The sequence below is a fragment of the Amia ocellicauda genome, chromosome 2 (assembly GCF_036373705.1).
Source record: "Amia ocellicauda isolate fAmiCal2 chromosome 2, fAmiCal2.hap1, whole genome shotgun sequence".
Classification (NCBI taxonomy): Eukaryota; Metazoa; Chordata; class Actinopteri; order Amiiformes; family Amiidae; genus Amia; species Amia ocellicauda.
The window spans coordinates 32,409,470-32,433,994 of record NC_089851.1 but is presented as its reverse complement, the minus strand read 5'-3'; the positions used below and the strand labels follow the sequence as shown (position 1 = coordinate 32,433,994).

Sequence of the window (24,525 nt, the reverse complement as noted above, 5' to 3'; positions counted from 1 at the left end):
CCAACTATACCAACCATTTCTAGTTATACCGGAACCCCGGCTGATTCACTGAGTAAGCACAGACATCATGAAATATCAATAACCATACAGTCTTTCTGCGTTCGTGACAAGAGCAGATGTGTTGAAGTAGAGCACCTTCTTTGTGCTGCGTTCCTGCGTTGTTTTACAGCTTTCTGTGTATTTTGACGTGGATGCCCAAGTACAATTGAAGGCAAAATAAATAAATACAAAAAACAAATTTGTTCAGTGGTATTGGTTAATATACAAATGTGTTTTCTCTTAAAAAAAACTCAGCTATTTAAAAATAAAAACATGTCATAAAGCACCTTTGTGATTTGTTTGTACATATTTATTTCTTAGCAGTTTATAGTGTAAAGCATTACAGAAGTGGAGTAAATCTGAATCGATGTCTTCCCACACCAGGAATCAATTCTCATTTTGTTTTATATTTTGTAATTACACATCATTTACCCGGAGGCCACAGCCCTTCCACGCCCCGTTACTGCCGTTCAGCTGATTCGAGTGCATTATCGCACTTGAGATCTTGCATCCCAAAACCACAGCTACATTGCACAAGTTGATCTTGACACGATTCAATGAGATTTAGGATGATAAAGAAAGGATTACAGTTTTGGCTATTGCTGCTGTCTGTTTGCTTTAGTCTTCTCATTGCGATGAGAGAGGTCATTATGGAAAACCAGAAGATGAATGAACGATCAAAGGAGTCTAAGATTTCAGATTACGTTTGCAGTGGATTTGTTCAAAGATCTAAACGCCTGACCTGGACAAGTCTTATGAAGCCTTCACCCCTCAATGTCTCCTGCGAGGAATACATCACCAACAGCCACTTCATCACCGAGACACTGTCCAGCGAGGAGGAGGCATATCCACTGGCCTTCATCATCACCGTGCATAAAGAGTTTGACATGTTTGAACGAGTCTTCAGGGCTATCTATGCCCCTCACAATGTGTACTGCATTCACATCGACGAGAAGGCAAGTAAGGCGTTTAAAGCCGCTGTAGAAACTCTGATAAACTGTTTCCCCAACTCTTTTCTTGCCTCTAAAATGGAAAGTGTTGTCTATGCGGGGATGTCCAGGCTCCAAGCAGATATTAACTGTTTGAAAGATTTGGTCTCGTCAGGTGTTCAATGGAAATATGTTATCAATTTGTGCGGGCAGGATTTCCCTTTGATGACCAACCTCGACATGATCCGGCATCTGAAGAGTTATAAGGAGAAGAACTTAACCCCTGGTATACTTCCAACACAGTTCAAGAAGCAGAGGATTGAATTTGTCCATCGGGAATATGTGGATAATAATAGTTCCAGAATTGTGAAAATCACCAAAACAAAATCTCCACCTCCTCATAATATTACAACTTATTCTGGCTCTGCATATTATGCTCTAACCCACGAATTTGCCACATTTGTATTACAAGACAAACGTGCAACAGATCTTTTGGAGTGGTCAAAAGATACCTACAGCCCCGATGAACAGTACTGGGTGACCTTAAATAGAATTCCAGGTGAGTAAATACATTTAGTAATTATAGAGAAATTGCATTATATATATATATATATATATATATATATATATAATCATTCATGGTTATATGGGCTATATACTGGCTCATTTGAATATGCATTGGTTTATAAATCTATAATGGTAAAGATATTTGCCTATTTGCCAATATGAATTAGAAACCATTGATAGACAAAGTAATGATCTGGATGAAGAATAAAAGTGGGAGAGGAACCAGTTACAAAGAGGGTCTGAGGGTATTTAAAATATAATCGAAATAATGTTTTGAATGCATACACCATGATAGATCAAACAAATTGCACATAATGATAATGTCACACACACACACACACTGTACCTGGACACCGCCACTTCTCTTTTAGAGGTGGGCACTAATCAACCCCAACTCCAGTTAACAGGTTGTGTTATAATTATTTATAACGCAACCCTTCAAAACTCACCACATTTTACAACTACATATAGGCGATAGTCACTAATTGGGTCAGTGTCCTCTTGCGCTGCCGGACACTTGAACCTCCCGACCGCCCGCTACAGCACAGGACGATCCCCACTCTATGGCATCCTATACCCTTTGTCTAGGCGCTGCCATGCCTCACTCCACCGCACGACTCCTGCCGGCAAGTCAAGCAAAGTAGCATAAAGAGCGGGGGGGTGGGGGGGCATAGCGTTCCCACAATACAGGCGTTTATGCGTAATCGGCTACACACCGAGCAATTACGTGTTAAAGTGTTGCAAGTGCCAGTCTGTGCCAAAATAGTCAACTGTAACCTAAAGCGGGCTGTTAGGAAAAGTAATATCAGTCTCACCGGATAGTCTGGTCTCAGTCACAAGTCACAGACACCAGCTCTCTGAATTTCCTTCAGGGCTGGGCTCCTCCATACACCCACCTGTCTACCTGCAGATAACGATGTCGCCACTCGCCGGGCTAACTGGGGGACAATTGGACTGGGCATCCTATGGCATTTAGCTGGAATGCCAATTAGTGACAGGTGCTTTCTATGGGGCCAGTGCTGCAAAATGAGAACAAGTGCATAAAGGGGAAAATAGAATTATTTTTACAAATACATACATTATATTTCTGTTGAATAATTGATCTCTTTCCTTGCGCGTACCAGGCGAGATGTTCACCCAGTAAGTCTCGCTGGAAAAAATGCCCTATTCGACAGAATCTCTCTCTCTCTGATTAAAGTGATCGGATGTTTCTTTCTTACATGTGGCAGGCCAATTTAATTATAACAAAGACGTAGTGTTTCGAACAGGTAGATCCACGGACAGACAGAGTAACATTGTTTGATTTCAGGACTTTTAAGACTCTTTTTTGTTTTGCGATTTTATTATTTTAATTCAAGGCTGTGTAACGAAACCTGTCCTAGTAAGCTTGGGTTCTAACTGGATTTGACAGAGTAACGTGTAGCTGCCACCAGCTTTGTTTTAGCGGGACGGTCCCGTCAGATTACCGTGGATGCTGGATGTAGTTATGTAAAAAGGGAGAGTGAAATGCCAGGAGGAAATATATAAAGTCTTTTAAATAGAAAATTCAATAAAAGCTGGGTACACAATGTACAATTTAGGCAATACAATGCAATCACAGTATCACTAATCAATCCATAAAGCCAATATCCATTAAATGTATTAAACTATTAATAGTTTAATTTCTCAGTCAAATCAGTCCTCATAAATTGAAACAAATAACCTCCATAAAAATATTAAACACAAAAGTGAAAAAGAATCACAATATAAATATCAAATAAACCATACAATAAACACACCAATATAGATCACAGCAATTCAATAAAAAAAAAAATGCAAATTCTTCAATTTAAACCCAGGATTCATAATAAACCAAACAGGTTAATTCCCGTTTTAGATCAGTTAATTGAAATAATTAAATAGGATCCAGCACTGTTCAATCAATCACTTTATTACACGGATTGATTAGCAGCAGTATGTTTTTAAGTCTAATTTAAAAGTTCATGAGTTAGTTAAAAAGTGCTTACAAAATGCTCTTATAATGGCAAGGACTAACATAAAACCATATTAAAACTAAACTGGCTTATCCAGGTAAGTTCAGGTGTAACTTTGCGAGGTCGGGTGTAACTTCCCGGTTAACCTGCCCTATGAAAGGTGGATCAGTTTTACCCGAGGTGTGCTGTCAGGGCAATATACGCGCATCTCTGCACTGCTCACCACCCTATATTTCACACATCATGCTGTATTGCGACAATTTCTTTCTATCGTTAAAAGGGCTTTTTGATGGTCTGCTGCTTGGGGACAGAGGCTACCCGTGTCTGCGTTACCTGATGACCCCCTATCCTGACCCACAAACAAGGGAACAAATAAAATATAACGTGGCTCACAGTAACACTAGGGTCAGGATAGAGATGACATTTGGGGTCATCAAAGCACGCTTTGCTTGCCTGCAAGGCTTACAGGTGCGTGTGGAGTGGGCATGTGAGGTGGTGGCATGTGTGGTGCTCCATAACAGCTGCCAATGCCACCAGATGTAGCGGACCCAGTGACGTTGGATCACCCAACAGGAAGAGCCGTCAGAGAAGCCATCACAAATCAATTTTTCACGCAATAAGAAGAGACACATGAAAACATTCTTTATTGATATGTGTATTTATTTATTGGAATTCTCCCTTTCCTGAAAATTAAAACAACAAAAGTTACAGATGGTAGACACATATTGATGAAAGGATGGTCACTGGAAATGGGCTCCTGGGGAGACATTGTCAATCTTTTCATGGCATGCTGAGATGGCAGCCAGATAAACTTTCAGCATGGATGCAGATTTCCCATCTTCAAGCAGCTGTTGCAGGAAGCACAGGATTGTCGATATGGGGCATGACACCGGATCCACATGTCTCTCTAGACACCGGTTCTGGAAGGCTGACCACTTGTAAGTATATTGGGCCCTGGTGGAGGGGGCCCTGGCCAACTGCAGCGTTTCCACGACATTAGCAGGCAGCCCCAGAGACATCAGGCGGTGCCTTTCAGGGGCCAAACTCACGACTGCAGCTGTGCTGGATTGGCGTGCCACAGCAGTCCCTCTGCTTGGCTCAGCATGTCCCGTCAAAGCGGAAGCTGCCATGGATCCGCGCTGATTGTCTGTTCCAGCGTTGCAAACCACAGTTGTCTCAGCCACCGAGGGGCAATCAGGAGAACTTGAGCTCCATCCTGGCGAATCCTCTCCAGTGTCAGTGGAAGAAGTGGCAGGGGGAGGAAGCCATACAGCAGTTCCTGTGGCCATGGGTGAGCAAAAGCGTCCATGCCCAGCAGGCTGCCTCCCATCTCCAGGGAGCACCACAGAGGGCAGTGGGTCGTTGCCTGTGTAGCGAAGAAGTCGACCCGAGCTTGTCCCAGCCGTTCCCAGATCTGTGCCACCACCTGTCTGGACCTCCCCTGGAGAGAATGTCCGCCGCTATATTGGAATCGCCCGGCAGGTATATTGCCCGTATGGAGCGGAGATTGTCTTGCGCCCACAGGAGAAGTCTGCATGCCACATGATGTAGTCTGTGGGAGTGAAGGCCTCCCTGGTGGTGATGTAGGCCACCACTGATGTGTTGTCCATCTGGACCACGACATGTCTGTCTGCCAGACCATGGAGAAAGTGGTGCAGTGCAATTCACACTGCTTGCAGCTCCTGTACATTGATGTGTGCGGCCGACCAGAGAGCGCTCCACACTCCTTTGACTTCCATCCCATTCCAAACAGCGCCCCAGCCTGTTCCAGAGGCATCTGTGGTGATGACTTCCTGTCTGTGCGGGCATCCGAGGGGGGATCCGAGGTGCAGATTGTTCTGATTTCTCCACCAGGACAGTGCCTGCCAACATGTTGAAGTCACTGTCAGTGGGTGGTGTTTGTGTCTCGGTGGGTGCAGCTTTTGGGCGTTTACCCAGCGTTGTAATGATCATATGTGCATAAGAATAAGAATAAGAATAAGAATTTGACCATTTGGAGAGTCGATGCCCTTCTGAATGACGCCAGGCATTTCTCCATTGACTCGATTCCGTATGAACTGCGAGAACCAGTGCAGTCACGTGACGTATGACCTCTGCTGTATGTTCCTCCTCCTGAAGCATGGAGTCTGCGCACACCAGCCCTTTGTCCTGAGGGGGGCCAAGGCTGCATCCATGCACTTCAAGAGTGTGCGGGGAGCCAGTGAAAGGCCAAACGGCAGCACACTGAACTCGTACGCCTGGCCCTGGAAGGTGAAGTGCAGTTATTTCCTGTGCACTGGGAGGATGGGACGTGCAAGTTCTCCGCTCAACCCGAACTAGTCTGCGTGCCGCTGAACAGAAGTGGAAAAGGGCCAAACTCCCAGCTGCCCTCGAAGTCTACCGCTCTCTATTGTCTACATTCTCCTCCTCACTCAACTCAGCCAAGAAGTCTTGCTTCCAATCACTCTTCGAATCCACTGTCAACAACCCCCGCAAACTTTTCTCCACCTTATCCTCCCTCCTTGCCCCCCCTCCCCCTCCTCCTCCCTCATCTCTCACTGCTGATGATTTCGTCTCCTTTTTCTCCTCCAAGATTGCAGACATCCGCAAGCTCTTCAACAGTCCCCCCTCCTATCCTATCACACCCAAACCTCCCACCGATTAAGCTTCCTTTTCTTCATTCTCACCTCTCTCAGATGCTGAAGTTTCCGCTCTCCTCCTACGTCACAAACCTACAACGTGTGCCCTGGACCCTCTCCCTTCTCGCCTCCTCCAAGCGACCGCTTCTGATCTTCTCCCCTTCATCTCCTCCCTCCTCAACTCCTCACTCCTCTCTGGCTGTTTCCCCTCTGCATTTAAACAAGCTGCTGTCATCCCACTCCTCAAAAAACCAACCCTTGACACCACCTCTCCTCAGAACTACCGCCCTGTCTCCCTACTCCTCTTCCTCTCCAAGACTCTCGAGCGGGCGGTCCACTGTCAGCTTTCTGACTTTCTGTCTGGTATGCTCTCTGCCTCGATTCGCACACGCTACTCCACTGCTCCGCTCCCTCCACTGGCTCCCGATAGCGGCACGCATTCAGTTCAAGACATTGACCCTCACCTACCGCTGTCTCGACCACACTGCACCAAGTTACCTTCAGACCCTCGTCTCCCCATACATCCCCTCCAGACCACTGTGCTCTTGCGGTGCCAGAAGACTAACTCTGCCTCCTCTCCACTCTCCTTCCTCCAGAGCAGCTCCTTCTCATCCCTGGCCCCTAAATGGTGGAACGACCTTCCCACTGAAGTCAAAACAGCCGAGTCCTTGACCTCATTCCAGCTCTTACTCAAGACACATCTTTTCAGACAGTACTTATAATATTAGTCCTTTTAATCCCCGTTAGATAGCACTTCACAGAGTTTTATTATGCTTCTTGTGTTTTTGATTGTTTTCTCTTTGCTCCCTTTCCCGTAGCCCTTGACTGTGACTGTACATCTTGACAGTACTTAGCTTTTACCGTCCAGGATGTAGGACCTCACTTACTGTACTTGCCTGTATAAATTGGAAGTTGTAAAATGTATTATATTTTGAATTGCTATGTTTTATGTAAATTTAATTTGTAATGATTGATGCCAGACAGACTGGAGGATATGCTGCACAGTCAAAATGCGGAAGGGCCTTTTCTTCAGAAACATGTTGAGGCCCCTCAGATCGAGCATGGGCCTGAAACTTCCGTCCTTCTTTGGCACCAGGAAGTACCCTGAGTAGAAGCCTGCTCGAGAGTCTTCGTCGGCCACTAGTCGTATCACTCATTTCTCTCGCATCAAAGAGATGTCCTGCGACAGAGCTTGAGCCCTTTCAGGACTGAAGTGAGGGGGGCAGAGTGGAATTGGAGGGTGTACCCGTGGGTCATTGTCGTTCGCACCCGGGAGTCTGGTCGGTCTGTTGGGGGGGGGGGGGGTTGGTAATGGCGGCCGCGTCCCTTCAGGGATGACCCTGCGGCTTTGCAGAGGACTGTTGGGTGTCTCACTTGCCCTTAAGCTTCCAGCTGGAGAGCCTATTCTTTCCCCTCGATTGTGGCTGGCTTCTGCGGCACTGCTCAGGCTGCAGGCCACTGGTCTGTTGTGGCCTTGGTTGAGGCTTCCCCTGTCTCGGCCACTGCCTGGCTGCCTTCTAGCCTGCTGGAGATCCACGTATTTGGATGCTGTTTCCTTCACCTTCGCCGAGCATTAAATGGAGAGGTGGGATGATGGGAGCTTTCAGGAGGACAGACTTCTCCTTGTCTTGGAGTTTAGCCTGCATCAGCCACAGATGGCGTCTGGCTGCTACCATGGCTGCGAGGGACCTCCCCATGGCCTACACCCCCTCAGGCAGCAAGTCCGTCATATAAGTGGACACCAGCTCCATCTCCTCCACTTCTGCCATAGACTGGCGCTCACTCAGGTGTCCCGTCAGGTGTCCCATGTACAGTATCAGTATAGCCTGTGCATTAACTCAATGCCTCAGTTTCCTTGGTGGAAGATGGAGGATCTGATGTATCTGAGTGTGACCTCACATGGGACAGTGTCTCTTCCGCTGGTGGTGGTAGCTGGGGGGGAGGGGGACATCATCTTCCGGTGGAAGCCGCGCCCACACGTTGTTTAGCATCTGCTGCTGAGAGGCCAGTTTATGCTTAAATTCCCCAAACTCCCAGAGCAGAGTTGCAATTCCTTCCACTTCCTGTCTCCTGCGGCATGGAGTAGTCCGCGGAGTGGAGCATTTGGACGATCATGAGCAGGATCGTCCAACTCTCGGGGACCTCTGTCTGGGGGAACGTGCTCTCCTCCCCGGAGAGCACCTGCGAAGAGGTGGAGAGGGGGAGATGCTGTGAAGCCCTGGAGGAAGAGGACCGCCGCCTGTCCTGTCTTTGCAGAGAAGCCCTTGCGGAGGGTCTGTGCGGAGCCAAGCCCACAGAAGAGCGGCAGGCAGAGCTTCCACTGTGGTGGCTGATGGAGGCCCTCGACAGCGGGGAGTTCCTGGCCCTCTTATGGCGCGTGGCCTCCGTAAAGGCTGTGCAGTGCTTACAGCCCTCTTTTCCCATCAGTGCATGCTGGGCATGCTCGTCACCCAGGCAGCGCAGACTATGGTCCTGCCCATCGTCCAAGGGCAGCTTGCCCTGGCACCCGGAACACCGGTGGAACGCACCCTTCTGCTTCAAATTTTACCAAAACCTTAACCAGCCAGTTACCATAGCTCGATACAACCCACTCTCGAATACACCTAATTTCCTACCCTCCTTTAAATCCCCCAATTATACATACCTCACTCACACAATACAGGTTTATTTATGATTTAAAACACACAGTGCCTCCCCTCCTTCAAAGAGAGAATTTGACCCAACTATATGCCTAACGACTTCCCAACCAAACTTCTTAACTCATACAAAACACATACCTTAGCAGTACAAAAAATAAATAGTTTAAAGTCAACACTGATTCACCCTATAACCGAGAGTTTAGCAAACATTCCATACAACATGAGCCAACCTATCATGCATAGTGTCTTATCTTTCCCAAAACTATACAATGATATCACTAACACTGGTAAATCCTAACCCTATTACCGCTTAACAAACATTTCATATTACAATAGCAGCCCACATACTATACATAACTTACCAAAATCCTCAAAGCTACAGGTATTATTTGCCCTGAATCCAAGAGTAATTTAGGCTTTGTAGTCTGCTTTTTAAAATTATATGACTAGTTGTTTTCCAACAGATTTCAGACTTTTAAAATTATACACCTTGTACTGGTGTTCACAGCATTTTGTACTTTCACATTTGTCTCTTGGTGTTGGCAAACTTTAGATTAAGATTGCTTTGGAAGGCTATACAAATAACTTATGCTGGTTTCTAATTTTCCTCATTTCATTTTAATGAGTAGCTATTGTATGTTTATTTAATTAATTTAGTGCAGGTGGATAAGTTACTTCAAAACTGTTTCCGGGGGACTGCAATAATTGAATATAGGCCACGTGCACAAACTCTGATGACGTAAATCACGTATTTCCGGTGAGGACTCGTAGGAGATATTTCTCTTCCTTTGTCAATAAAAGAAAAAATGTCCTGACAGTGTAAATCCTGCTAACACACAATGTTGCCAAAACGTTGTGTGTGAACTGGGAACTAATCATATTCTAATGGGCCGTGATGGTGGCAAACATAAGATGTGCAAACAGGGTGCTACAATAAAAATGTAATATGTTGAGTATGCTTTTTAAATTGTACTTATTTATTTATTTTTGCCAGTATGACACTGCCCTTTTTATATTTAAACCCTATGGATACTGTGCATCCCCTAGCAATCACCTTGATTTCGCACATGCGCAGACCACTCTACATTGACTTCAGGAATAGTTTACTCCAACACTGCCTGTACACAGTGTTTTGCTAGATTGTATTTCGTTGTTTTGTTGGTTGTCTGTATGTCTTTAACAAACTAACTTTTTTTTTATAAATCCTCTTTCAGATGCTCCTAATTCTATGCCAAATGGTAGATATGAAGGAAAAGTACGGGCCATTAAATGGATTGATCACAAAAAGCAGGTCTGCCATGGTGAGTACAACCTGTTTTTATTTGTTTTTATCCTTTAAAAAATCAAATACTTTTATTATTTATTATTATTAAAAGTTATTTCCCAATTAGAAATCTAAAATTAATTCAAACAATAGTTTTTTGTCCCAGCAAAAAGTCCTGCCTTGCCCTAAAGTGAAATGCATCTTGAATTTCCTGTTTGGATGATGTGAACATGGAAAAGAAGAGAAACGGAGGTCTGTCCAACACTCTAATTACATTACATTATTTGTCATTTAGCAGACACTCTTATCCCTGGGTGACTAACATTTGTACCCATTTATATAGCTGGGCATTTTTACTAGAGCAATCTAAGTGAAGTACCTTGCTCAAGGGTACAACAGCACTGTCCCACCTAGGATTTGAACACACAACCTTTGAATCCAGAGCCCTAACCACTACTCCATAGTGCTGTCTAATACTGCTTTTGTATTGGTTGCATAGTAACCATTCGTTCTCAGAAGGAGAAAAGCAAAGGGAATTGAGTCACACTTGTTGGTCACTGAGTATAAGTTACCAAAAAGAGATAAGCCCTGAGCGTGCCCTTCAGATATAACAAGCCCTCTGTGCTATAGTGTAGTGCACTTTGCGATGGACACTACCACAACAATAAGAAGTCTCAATGATAAACAACAGTGTGCTGTTTTGTTTTGCATACAGTACAGTGGCAGCAATGTGTTGCTGATCTGCCGGGTCTGTAGACCACAAGATTTCCGGGGGTGAGGCTCTGATGACGGAAGGTTCCCAAGAGCCTGTAGAAGCGAGTGAATGAGTGGGGCATAGCCCAGCAGGCTGCAGCACAAATGTCTGACTGTGGGGCCCCTCTATGATGCATTCACTAGGGTTAGACATCTTGAGAGCTTCAGCCTCTACCATCGGTGTCTTATGATTGTTTTGTCTTGAACTATTTGTCTTATGAACAGGATTTTCTTATGCTGAATGGTCTTCCTGAGAATGGTGCTTAACCTGCTTTGTTTTTTTAAGGCCGCTTTGTGCGAGGGGTTTGTGTGTACGGCCCCGGGGATCTGAAGTGGCTGTTTGAAAACCAACACATGTTTGCCAACAAGTTTGAATTGAAAACCTACCCCCCCACGGTGGAATGTCTAGAGCTGAAACTGAGGGAGCGTGCTCTAAACAACAGTGAGGTCACTCCACAACCCAGCTGGTACTTCTGAGGTGAGGTGAGGTGACCCCAGAACTTCAGTGACATACGTGTGCTTCGTGTCATGCAGTTCAAAGACTATCAGTGCACAGGAAGAAATTAAAGAACAATATTACTTTACAATATGGCCTTCTAAAGTTGCAACAAAAGTATGCACTTACAAATGTGCTTAAATAAATTAACATGAATGGTCACTGAAATATGACACTTATGAAAGATAATCTGTACTTTTCTGTAAATGCAGGTTGTGATTTGGATGTTGCTCTGCCAAATACAGTTCCTCCATTCCATCTCCTCACAAAGCAAGATGACTAGATAAATGAACATGAATGGTCACTGAAATATGACACTTAGGAATGAAAATCTGTACTTTTCTCGATGAAAGCAAGAACACTGGAACACCTGCTGGAAAGAAAAATAGTCCATAAATTGCTACAAGATGACAGTGGTACTCCTTTTTATATATTTTAAAGACGTTATATTGACTTCACTTGTGGTGTTTCCATTTTTTGTCTTTACTGGCAGTGTTTGGTGAGTTTGGTGAGAACAAAAAGCAATAAATGGTGATATATAGTATATTTCATGCCTACTTTTAATTATATTATTTGAATGCCTTTATCTTGATGTCACTAGAGCTATTCTGATTTTGAGAGTCCTTTTTATTTGCCTTACACAAATGAGACCATAAGGACACTGTAACATATAAACAATATGTGTAGAAATACAATGAATAAAACCTCTTATTGGAAATTGATGTCCCAAATGTGGGTTCTTAAAAAAATTGCATTACAAGTTTTAGAACAGTGAACACACCTACCACATTGAAAATTGACAACAATGTCAGTTTTATGAAGCTTGTACCCAAAGGTGCATTGCACAGCAATGAAACTCACACCCTTATGAGCTTCTTTCCTGGCACTGATTAACCACAAAACAAATTGATTAACTTATAGAGAGTCCAATCTCAAGAACACAATTTCAACACCTCATGATGGCTTCTTGTCTATTGGAAGAAGCATTGATTTTGATCTGCAATGGAATGGTTCCACAGCTTAATTTGTTCTTGCTTTCAATTAGTCACGGTTCTCTGCACCATATGCCTGCCTCTGTGTGACTGTATCCCTGGTAGGGTTGGCAATACTCGGGATTTGCTGGCTCCAGAGGTTCAACTCCAGCTCATGGCTGGCTCCGGAGCTGATGGAGACCCCCTGCTCCAGCTCCGGTGCAACTCCACTCTGCTGCTCCAGCGTTGGCTGCTTTTAACCAGCTTCAGCTCCGGAGTCACAAAAAACTATGCAAACTAGAATGGGATCATTATTATTATCATTTTTTTTAAGTTGTGTTGCTTTGCTATATATTGTCTAAGATGATAAAAGAGATAAGAGTATAGGAATCTGGTATTAAAACTTCAGTGTTTTACTCTTTTTTATTTATTTTGTTTAAATAACTGTTTAACAAAACCAAAATATTAATAACATATTCTTTTAACCATTTAAAACTGAAAAAGGTGAAAATTGTACAGGTATGTCAGGTATTTTTACACTTCATGGCCAAAAGTTTGCAGACACCCCTTCTAATTAGTGGTTTCGGATATTTTAGCCATACCCATTGCTGACAGGTGTATAAAATCAAGCACACGGCCATGCAATCTCCTTAGACAAACATTGGCAGCAGAATGGGCTGTACTGAAGAGCTCAGTGACTTTCAACATGACACCATCATAGGATGCCACCTTTCCAACAAGTCAGTTAATCAAATTCCTGCCCTGCTAGAGCTGCCCCAGAGCTAGGCCCCTTAGTTCCACTAAAGGGAAATTTGAATGCTACTGCATACAATGACATTCTAGATGATTTTGTGCTTCCAACTTTATGGTATTACTTTGGGGAGGCCCTTTCCTGTTTCAGCATGACAATGCCCCCCTGCACAAAGCAAGGTTCATACAGAAATTGTTTGTTGAGATCGGTGTGGAAGAACTTGACTGGCCTACACAGAGCTCTGACCTCAACCCCATCCCACCTTTGGGATGAATTGGAAGGCCAATATCAGTGCCCGACCTCAGTGATGCTCCTGTGACTGAATGCAAGAAAAGCCCCACAGCAATGTTCTAACATCTAGTGGAAAGCCTTCCCAGAAGAGTGGATGCTGCTATAGCAGCAAAGGGGGTGACAAACTCCATATTAATGCCCATGATTTTTGAATGAGATGTTTGACAAGCAGGTGTCCACACACTTTTGGCCATGTAGTGTATGTACTTTGACCCTGTCCAGTATTTTTGCAAGATGTCCAGTTATTGTAAGTACTGTAATCTATTGGATATGTAATCAGTGCACAATTTGACCTCAATCTCCCCCTGTTGTTGTCAAATAAGCAGTAATGCTTAATAACAATAAATATAGTCAGTTTGTTGAAAATTATTTTAATTGCACTGGAATGTAGTACCATATTTCATCAATGTACTGTACATAATCCTTTCCAGAAAACCTATAATAGTATACATGTGTATATTATTTTATTAATTTGTTCATTTATATGCATTTTAGTTATGATGTTCAAACCATGATTATAATTTCTTACAATTTTAATTAAATAGAGCAGGGCTTCCCAACGTTTTCCATTCCAAGACCCACACAATCCATTCAAAAACTAATTTTTAAATAAATGTAAATACATTAAATACATTTGCATAATTTGTCAATCTAAATTTTGTATTTTATTCAATAGAGAAAATAGTGTCAGAAATAACGAATCGGTATTAAAACGGTGTAAAACCCCTGATGAATAAACCCCGGTGTTCAGTAACATCAAAAAAAGACAACTATACTGAAAGTATTAAATATGAAAGACACTGGAATGCAGTAAACTTAATAGTTGGGTTAACTAGAGAAAAAGACTCCCTTCTACAGTTTGTGTCAACATTATATATTTTTCAGTATATAATAATAATAATAATAATAATAATAATAATAATAATAATAATAATAGGTAAATTGCAATGAACTTAGTACAGAGCTGCTTACTAACCACGGGATCATCTCCAGTTAGTGCGCTGCTTTCAGTTCTTTGCAATTCACCCATTAATCCTAATAAATTATGCATACTAATTTAAATTTACATTGATTAAATGATCCCGGAGATTGGTAGTTCCTCCGTGATATACCACTTTTCAGTAGTACAGTTTACATTAAACTTTTTGGGTGTCTTCTGTGCATTTAGCAAAAAATCCCAAACAGCAGGTGTTTTTCGACGTTTGCATTATATTGCACAACACTTTGCACGATGGCAGATAAAGAAACAATAATGCAGAATAACACAGAGTGGTCCACATGCATGCTGATAGATGGGGGATAGTACTCTTTCAGAAGAAAAAAATTGTTAAATTATCAGTGTAATCGTACATTGTTTAAATTTAATCTGGTCCAATACCTACTGACACAACGTTTTTTAACTTTGTTATATTCCACAACTTTTATTTAAGTAACGGGCATTATACAAATCAAATGTTTTAATGTAGACAGATTACGAGTGACATCTGAAGTCAATGGCTGTATTTGAAACCGCATACTACGCATACTATACGTACTACATACCAACATTTCAGTAATGTAGTATGCGGTTTTGAATACAGCCAATTTCTATCAACAAGAGAAACCTTCAAAACCTCTGAAGGTCTGGAGACCGAACGAACCGTCCAAGACAGGCCTAATTATTATAATGTTTTCATAACAAAGTATGTATTCCTATTTTAAAAGCATTTAAAAATATGTTTGCGGCCCAGCTGCAGTACCTCTACGGCCTACAGTTTGGGAGTCACTGCAATAGAGGTTTTAAAATTGGGAGAAAAACATTTTTGGTCACATTCAAGTTTCATGCTACCAAAAATGAATACATATTAGAAACAGGTGTTATGAGTTCTTCCACTTAAGTGAAGACAACATATATAGGTCATCCAGGGGAACACATTTTTCTGGAATAGAGGATTTGAAGAAATTCAAGATGAAAGCTTCTTGTGTACTGGGATTCCTCCATGAAGAACTGATTTTGCCTTGCAACAGAATGGTTCCACACCTTAAATTAGTCCTACTTTCAATTAGAAGGAAACAAGTCTGAATTAAAAAAAAAAAACTACTTCCCCACTGTGCAATGTCTAGAGTCGAGTGTGCTCTAAACAAGAGTGAGGTCTTTCGGCACCCAGCTGGTACTGCCGATTGGTGGTGTGATATTACTCCTGAACGTCAGTGACATACATTTGCTTCATGTTGTGGAATTGCAAGACAATCAGTGCTCAGGAAGAAGTGAAAGAACCATTCCTATGCATAAATCCTCAGTGTGAAAACTAAAAGCATTTAGATGCTTATAAGTTATAATGAAACCTAAACAATCCGAAACTCAATTCCAAATCACAGTTGAAGATTCCTTTGTAAGGCTAGTCTCATTAATCCCTCCACTGACAATGTCCCACCAGATGGGTTATCACACCCTTATGAGTTCCTGGAACTGCTTTGACTTGACTGCATCAATAGAAGTGCGTGTCATTTCCTCCACAAGTGAATACTGGTCTTCTATAGTTCTGCAGTAGAGATTCCAATCTAACCATTTCAGGAACACGGTTACAACACCTCATGTTTATTGGCAGAAGCACTGGTTTTTCTCTGCAATGGAATGGTTCCACACCTTAATTTGTTCTTGCTTTCAGTTAGAAGGAAACGCAAGACGACAACATAAAGGTGAATATTTATTTTTATGTAGTAGTACACAAAAAATGTTCAGCAAAAAAATAAGATAGGGGTATTTACAAATGAAAATTCTAAAAAGAAGAAAACAGATTCAATATTTTGCTCCAGTACAGTGAATAGTTCTTTCCAATGATCATATAAGAATATTAGGACAATTTGAGGTTTCTTGTTTCAAGCAGAGAATCCTACACAATGCATTTACAATTCTGCAAAATACATTTTTACATGTGGTCTTAAACCTTGCATGTGGAGAGCCCAAATCCTGTTTTGTAGGTCACACTACATCAATCTATAAAGCCTTCAAAGATGTTTTAATTATCTGTCAAAGTAAATCACCTGATAAATGAAGGGAACTCTTGGTTAGTGCAGAAGGGAATCCAAGCATTTGCTCTAAATTCTCCCCATTACTGAATTCACAAAATACCTGGGAAAAAGTTAGGTTTACAGGGCTTTGTAAACTGATGATTTAAGGGTGACTTTTACAACTTACTGGATTTCGGGTCTCCAAGACCATTATAAATCATAACTGCATTTCCCTTGAAACTGGCATGGCTCTGTAAACTACATTTTGTAACCTCAAATATTTATCCTTGAATTCCACTGAATGACTGAATTTCTTATCCATGGAAAACCACTTCAGTCACCTACCTTTCAACACATTTATTAGTTGTGCAAATTCCATTTTGTGAAGGCATTTTCAGTCAAAGGAACAGAGATTGACTGATACAAAGAAGAAACCAAAGCCATGGAGCAAAAATGGGTTGAGAATTCGAGAACTTAGTCAGTCAGTCTAAGAGTTTGCCATGGCTGGTATTTCTGATGTTACACTATCAAGCGGCTGCCAGTGACAGTTCATAAGGGAGTCATAGAGTTCTTCACTTCGCTCCATGAACTGTCTGTTCAGCGCATCAATATCAATTTGAAGATCAGGATCTGAAAAATATTGAAAAAGAAATTAACCCACTATTCATGGAAAGCCCAAACTAGTCAGACAAAAAATGTAGCCCTTTGTGTATTACAACAAGATGGTTGTTTAATATCAACCAAATGTGAAACATTTAAGGATTTTAAGAAGGGGACTGAATGACTATTACATATGGTCCCATGAAATGGGCAGGTTAGAGTTAGAGCAGGGACAACGCCACTGACAACACAAGGTTAGTTCTGTTGAACAGGTACGTATGTTTTATTGTAAGGGATTCGTAATGCCAGTCTACATTTCATAAACACAATTCAGGTAGCTGTTCAAAGCAACCAACAGGGAAGTCAAACAGTCCAGGGTCACCACAACAGAACAACACACCTTCAGGAGGTGAAATGCTTCATACATTTTAATATTTGAGTATATAAATAACACTTCACCTTCTACCGATTCTTCTTCAGCCTCCTCGGTTGATCCTAACGTTTGCTGAAATTACAACAATTGATTTACTGCATCATGTTATCTGGCATCACCATACAGAAACCTGGCACAGTCCACGAGTTCAATCCAATCAGATACAGGAGAGCCATCACTCTTAATCTGAAGCAGACAAAGGACATTGGGAGTCATTCTACACTCAAGTCCCCATTCTAAATTAGGATGGTGTCAAATTGGACTAATGTCATAGCAATTTGCCAAACTGTCAACATTGCCAGGAAATTAGTCCCTATATTTCTACACTAGGAGAATGTCCAAAAAGAATTATATTGTGTATAGATATGCATAACTGGGCACCACCTTTCTTAGAAATACCTTTTCCCTCCCCATTTAATATCCACTAAGTGAAAGATTTTAAATTATAACCCAATAAATATTTTAAAGTCCTGAAGGAGGCCAGGTTTGGTGCGTTTGGTATACAGAGCTGCCTCCTATACTGCCTGTCCAGAGATTTTTTCTGGACTTTGGAACCATCTACATAAAATGGTGGATTTGTCTGCAATGTGTGCCTCCATTTCACTATGCATCAGCTGCCACAGAGTCTTTCCTGTAACAATTGTTTAAATTACCTCTGAAGGGTCCTGGGTCTCTGTGGATACTGAAGTTGAGTCTGTCGTTGTAGGAGGACCTACCATTCCAGGAGCAGTGGGCGTGGCCCCATAGGGTCCATATCCGTAGTTATAGCTGTTATATGGATCATAGCCCCACTGGGAATAGTAGTTCTGGTATTGCTGGTAATACTGAGTATAATTGTAGTTTTGATTTTGTTGATAATTCATTTTATTGCTGAAAATAAAAAAGGTCAAACAAAAGGCTTCATCAGGCATAAGACTGAACTGGAAATGAAAGTAAACAAACTAAAAACAGACTAAACCATTTTTTTATTATAAACTTAATGTGATTCTAATAAGGTGTTATATTAAAAGTCAGCCTTTTTAAAGACAGCCTTAAAAAGTTAAGTTTCCTGTACATAGTAAGCTGTATTAATTGGCTTTGACTTTAACAATGCAGAGCAATCCTGTCTCAGGACATGTTGTGGTGCCCTCTCAAACAGATCATCAAAAAAGTTAAAGACAATGCAATTACTTTACAATTTTCTTGTTTTGGATTACTTTGAATGTACATAAACTAATATTATCCAAAATACATACCAAATATTGCCAAACCTACAAAGTACAAAGAAATCTGCACCTTGCAAAGGAAATATTTTCTAGATGCTAATCAAGGTAAAAAATACTCTCAGGTGAGTCATGCTGCTGGTGGAAAAACACCTGCACTTAAGTTAGTTACTTTAATGGCAATGTGGCACGCTAAGCTGCTACGATTGCACAACCACCTGACAGGACTCCCCCCAGATGCAACTGATTAGCACCACATGAATCAGTGTCAGGGGTGTGGATCCAAGAGACAATTGCTTGGATTACATTACAATTGTAATTATGTAATTATAGGCCTACTTGTAATTTGACATTAAAATTAAAAGTGTACTTGTCATCAGTTATTAGTAGATTAAGATATAATTGACATTATTTAGGTTATTTCTGTTTCCTTTTTTAAATTAATTACTTTTAAAGCACAGGCAGGGTTCTGAAAACCTGTGAAATACCAGGAAGTTGTAAATCTAAGTAATGTCACTTTCAATGTCAGTGTTCTCTTCCATAGATTAATTATTAATCCAACAGCAGCCTTGGGGACATATGAAAGTGTAAACTGGCACAGTTTATTTATTTTTAATTTAAAATAATGTTTAACAACTGAAGCAACATAGGTTAAATGCAAGGACATATTAAAGCAATGAGTGGATTAAATGCTCTTTGCATGTGGTCTTTTTCCATAGATGATAAATGTAATTGAACAAGTCTCTCTCTGGCTCTCTAAATGATTTTTACAATAAAAACAATAAAATAAAACACTAAGAGAAAAAATGTGTCCACCTTAAAGTGACCGCGTTCCAGTGTGAATGGTCATTGTTATACAAGTCTTACCTCTTAGCAACTGCTATACTAATTCTGATAGGTTTTCCACCAAGGCCAGAGGCATTCTGACACTCCTCCATAGCTTTCTTTTGTTCATTTTCATCGCTGAACTTGACAAATCCATAACCCCTGTATGAGAACAACACTCACAAACATTAACACACTGATAAAAACAAACACATCTTAGCATGCAAGCTAGATACAAATCTCAAATAAAAAATATATATATATATTTATGGAAAAACTTAAAATGTTGTATTACTTTTAATATGAAGTAGCATCACTTCAACAGTTTGTAGCTCTTGCTTATCCTATATGGGGAAAACAATAGTTAAATAATGATAAATGTTAAGCTCAGCAACATCAGATATGATGGATCTCAAATAAGTACTACGGGGTGATTTTGATGTTACCCAAAGTGTTGAAATAGCAATTCTACAGAGTGTGGTGGATTTGGTTAATCTCAAAAGAGAGATGGGTTTTCTTTGGGTTGGGGAGGGGGCAGGGGGTAAAATTCAAACTGAAGCTGAAGAACATTAAAAAACGCAGCTTCTGGTCCAAACTGTCTTTGATCTGTAAGCAGGAAGGGACAAACATTTTTAGTTTAACAATCTCAAAATCACCACGTCATTTTTTTTTTTTTTTTGTATTTTATATATATTTATATATATATATATATATATATATATATATATATATATATATATATAGACACACATATTTGTTCTCTACATTTAATAAAAACTCCCAATGGGACACTATGAAGACACTGCAACACTGGTTAACAAACAATTATGTACCTGAATATTCACCACCATCCATTCAAAAAATGCTACAGTTGAGGCAAAAACAGCTGCTGTGGGAACTGAAACCTAGGCCTGTGTGGAAATAATATGGCTTTCCTAGGTGACAAAACTACCCTGGCCATAATCCTACTAATTTCCAAAGCAAACCATGCTGATGACTAATCACTGTACTGTATGCACACAAGAGGATCTCAATGCCCAGTTTTTATACCTTGAATTTCCAAAAGGATCTGTGACCACTTTTCCCCCTTTGCATGAAGGGTACTTCTTCACAAAGAATTCGTAGAGTTGAAAGTCATCAATTTCGGGAGTGAGGTCTCCGACAAAAACAGAATATTCTGGGCTGAAGAGAAAAGACACGATTGAGACGCGTGATAATGTAAGCTGACATATCTTAATTTTCAGCATCATAAATTAACATCATAGTGGGAAAAGAACTGGAAGAAAAGTAAAGAAAAGGAGGACAGTAATTTAGAGTTCATTTGGAACAAAAACCAGCAGGGTAGGTCGTCCAGGACCAGGGTTGGGAACCGCAGATTTAAGTTTTTTTTTCAGAGGGCTATAGCCTATCAACAATGATCTGATGCTTCACATATTTCTGGCAAGGTACAATTGTTCTAGTTGTAATGCACATACTTTCAAGAACACAGAGACATTTTATGATCTCAATTATGCTTTGAATCTAAGAATATAAGGTGAAATATAACAGGATCAGTACCAATTTTATATATTATATTTTTTTTTAAACTGACTTTAATAGCAAATGGAGGGTTTTAAAAGCATATGAAACAGCAAGTCTTACTTCAACTGTCTGGATAATGCACCTGCTATTATTTCATTCTTTCATTTTTCACTACCACATCTGTGGCATTAGTCATAGCTTACATTTTTTTCTCCATTATAGTGGAGAAGAGCTGGGAGAATAAATACAGGCATGTTACATGAACTGAAGGAACATCCAGCGATCTACAATGCTATACATTTCCATACAGGGCTATTTTTACTTTAATGTGCTGCATGAATCATCTCCAGGCTCCAGGATTTAAAATGCCCCAAGTGTATTTATAAGGATAAATTCAGGGACATAGTAAACAAAACAATGAATGAAATTAACTTACCCTGCATCTGGTCTTTTTCCATAGGTAGCATAATTTAACTTAAACTTTCTGGGCTATAAAAAGAAAATAACACATTTAAATATGTATAAAATAAGCAATTTAAGTAGTATTTAAAATCAAAACCCTTTGTCACTTTTGTACCCAGGACTGGAGTTATTAAACACCAATACACTTGTTTAATAGTCATGAGAGAAAGAATATATAGGCCTATATATAAATTATCCCAATGCAGTATTGATGGAAAACCACCAGAGTGAGGAATACATCCACTTGCATTTAAAGAATAGTTTCAAACATATGTGAAACTGGATTTCAAGAATATGATGAAGATATCATTATTATTAAATATAATAATCATGTACTTACAGGATTTGAACCTGGGACCAACTTGCCATTTAGCCTTAGAACACAACGATCAACACTGGCTTCATCTGCTAATTCCACAAAACAGTATCCCGCTGAGCCACTAGAGAGGAAAGGAACAAATAAACTTACAAGCACATAGCACATTTAAACATCCAATAGCCTCTCTTTATTGATTTATTGGACCTACAATGGCTTTCAAATATGGCTGGTCTGGAGACAAATCATTAGAAGAAAATAATGTTTCAATTAATTTATTTCCTGAAATTTCGGGTAAAATCTAAATAAGCAGATTTCCTTAGCATTACAATACCATAGCCTATTACACCATCGCTAAACATAAATCCACATCCCACATACAATTTTCATCAACATAACCGATCACTTTTCTTGTGTTTTTTGTAGTTGGATCCATGAAGGATGTAGCTTGAGCTCATTGGGTTTCCAGGTGCAATGGGAGTGAATTACCCAGGGTTTGTGTCAACCACATGGGCACTTAACATTGACCATATCTGTTTCTGTGGTTGTTTTCTTTCAGACAGGAACAAAATTCTGGCAAGCCATTTTCCCTAGAAACCACACATGGAAACTTGACCACTGTAACACTTCTCAAACCTAAAATACAAATGGAATATAAAGGCACTTACCCAGTTACTCTGTGACATATAATTTTAACGCCGTAGGCAGTCTCTCCCATCGTGCTAAAGGCTTGCTTGATGAAACTTTCATCCATGTATGGGTCCAACTAATGGGAAGACATGAATTGATGCCATAAACACACCAGCTTCAAGTCCTTTCCATGAATTATGTTTTGGAAATAGAACACAATAGACCAGATATGGTTAGCTCATACCATATTTTCATATTTCTGTAAGTTCCTAGCATAAATTCAAATATGCAGATTAATATATCTGTGGTTACCTTAGCATTGAGTGTCTTCATGTTTATTTTGTATTCCTGTCCTTAAAAATACATTCTCGCAAAGTTGTGAATCAAGTATTCGATCTCCAGCTGTATCATTATTAAACCAATGATGGGGTCATTCCACATAAATTCAACCAGAGCCGCTGTTCAACTGTTTTGGATTTTGCTGGAATAATTCACCTGGAGTTTAGGCCAATGTAACTTGTGTGTGTGTGGGGGGGTGCTACAAGAATAACAAAGTGTTTTGCTTGATTCTTGTGGACCTTGTCTGGATCTGTCTAAAAACTTTTTTTTTAATGATTTTGAGAGTTCCCCCTTATTAATTATTATGACTTAAACTTGAAAGATATAGCAAAAAACTAAAACAAACAAACCTGAAGATTATTCAGTTTATTTACAAAGTAGGAAGTGGTAAGATATATAGCCAGACAAGAATCTTTCAAATGTTATATTGCAAGCACACTGCCATGTGTAGGTGTTGCTCTAAATGTAGAAAATGCTAATGGAAAATTGCTGTGTAATTTCAAGTAAAAGTTAAATCTCACCTCAGTGAATTCTGTAAAAAAACCTGGTTTTGAGAAAGCACGAATAGCATTGTGACACATCTTTAAAAATACTTTTAGGCTTCAAAGACCTGCAAAGAACCTAATAACCAGGTTTGTTGTAAAGCAGAGACAGAAAGGGGTTACCCATTTGTTCATTTGTCATGGAACGTTCTCGATTTTTTTAATATATATTTTTTTATTTTGTATTGCCATCTTTAAAAATACATTCTCACAAAGTTGTGGGGGCTACAATTAGGGCTGCAACAACTAATCGATCTAATCGATTACATTGATTATTAAAAAGCGTTAGCAACAGATTTCATCGACGATTAGTTGGGTCTACTTTGGGTGCTGCTACTAAAAAATAAATAAAATAAAAAAATAAAATAAAAACTTTAAAGACTGCAGCTACACCTGTGGAAAGCCGTCAAAGTCTTCTAAAGTGTGGGAGCACTTTACACTGAACACTGCAAAGAAGACAGTTTGCTGCAACATGAGCAGAGCTGAACTCACATGGGGCTGGAGCGCAATGATGCATGAGCACCTGAAGAGAAAACACTGGAGCCGTGATGACAGAGGAGGAAGAACTCAGCTGGTACAGGCAGTGGCACTGGATCCAACACGTAATTTATAGTCTGACATCTGAAAAGTTGTCCGTCAAGGACATAGCAATTTTTATTAGTATTGTTATTGTACAAAATCTTTATTATTATTATTGTTCCGTTCATCAGGACTGTTACTCCTCCTACAGTTCTTACCTACACCAGACTTGTAGTCAAGTCCGAGTGACCATGGTAATTGATTTTTGAGACTCGATTCTAAAGTTGAATTTAATTTAGGAACAACAGCCCAGATTACAAACATTAAAGCTTAGTTGGCCTGTTTTTCCATTTCTCGCTATTGTTTATTCATGTTTCTTAACATTATCAACATTAAATAAAATAAACTCTGTAAGAGACCATTTCCAATGTCAATTTTCCTAATGATATACTTAACACTAGTTAATAAAAGTTATCAAAATAACATTTTCTATACAAACACAAAATTGTTGCATGTAGTATACAGTGATGTAGTGGTAAAAAAAAGGTGGGTAAACTATGAATTTCTCATTCATCAATATAATCGAAAAACGTATTACATTATTAAACAATATCAATGAATTGCATTTGATGCAAGTCTACTAAAAAGGAAGGGCTAGTGTAGGTAATTAGGTTATTAATCTAAAAACAAAAACCGGAATGAACACACATTCCACCAAACATATGATTTGTAAATGTTGATATAAAAATATTTTTATTCACATTAATAATGATCTGATATGAGCTACACTGCAAACCCAGTAAGTATTTTGAAGCGCTAAAGAGCACTAGTGTGGATACAATATGTGATGATAA

The 24,525-nt window shown here is 40.2% G+C and overlaps 2 protein-coding genes across 5 annotated transcripts in view; one reads left to right on the top strand and one right to left on the bottom strand.

Moving 5' to 3' along the window:
• The first annotated feature begins 344 nt into the window (after positions 1 to 344).
• LOC136768927 (N-acetyllactosaminide beta-1,6-N-acetylglucosaminyl-transferase) lies at positions 345 to 13,660 on the top strand. Of its 3 annotated transcripts, none has more exons than XM_066723269.1 (4): positions 345 to 1,527; positions 9,980 to 10,066; positions 11,069 to 11,265; positions 11,491 to 13,660. In XM_066723269.1, exons 1-3 carry the CDS (start codon positions 597 to 599, stop codon positions 11,257 to 11,259), a joined length of 1,209 nt encoding a protein of 402 aa, XP_066579366.1. In that variant the 5' UTR covers positions 345 to 596; the 3' UTR covers positions 11,260 to 11,265; positions 11,491 to 13,660. The 3 variants fall into 3 exon arrangements, with proteins under 3 accessions (XP_066579366.1, XP_066579365.1, XP_066579364.1); XM_066723268.1 differs by having other exon boundaries at positions 348 to 1,527; positions 11,069 to 11,260; XM_066723267.1 differs by having other exon boundaries at positions 348 to 1,527; positions 11,069 to 13,660.
• A 2,305-nt stretch (positions 13,661 to 15,965) lies between these two features.
• Positions 15,966 to 24,525, bottom strand: part of trnau1apb (tRNA selenocysteine 1 associated protein 1b) — an 18,184-nt gene continuing 9,624 nt past the window's right edge. The window contains exons 2-10 of one of the 2 annotated variants that reach the window (XM_066723266.1): positions 23,645 to 23,773; positions 22,310 to 22,407; positions 21,666 to 21,765; positions 21,300 to 21,352; positions 20,393 to 20,524; positions 19,385 to 19,504; positions 17,969 to 18,185; positions 17,342 to 17,387; positions 15,966 to 16,912 (exon numbers count right to left, since the gene is read on the bottom strand). In XM_066723266.1, the coding sequence (XP_066579363.1) occupies positions 16,770 to 16,912; positions 17,342 to 17,387; positions 17,969 to 18,185; positions 19,385 to 19,504; positions 20,393 to 20,524; positions 21,300 to 21,352; positions 21,666 to 21,765; positions 22,310 to 22,395 (897 nt within the window). In that variant the 5' untranslated portion in view covers positions 22,396 to 22,407; positions 23,645 to 23,773 and the 3' untranslated portion in view covers positions 15,966 to 16,769. The remainder of the gene's footprint in view (positions 16,913 to 17,341; positions 17,388 to 17,968; positions 18,186 to 19,384; positions 19,505 to 20,392; positions 20,525 to 21,299; positions 21,353 to 21,665; positions 21,766 to 22,309; positions 22,408 to 23,644; positions 23,774 to 24,525) is intronic. The other variant, XM_066723265.1, reaches the window with a different exon arrangement.

Coding starts and splice junctions, on each gene's coding strand:
- LOC136768927 (XM_066723269.1), top strand. CDS start 597: ATGAGATTTAGGATGATAAAGAAAGGATTACAGTTTTGGCTATTGCTG. Junction 1,528..9,979: donor GACCTTAAATAGAATTCCAG/GTGAGTAAATAC, acceptor ATCCTCTTTCAG/ATGCTCCTAATTCTATGCCA. Junction 10,067..11,068: donor CAAAAAGCAGGTCTGCCATG/GTGAGTACAACC, acceptor TGTTTTTTTAAG/GCCGCTTTGTGCGAGGGGTT.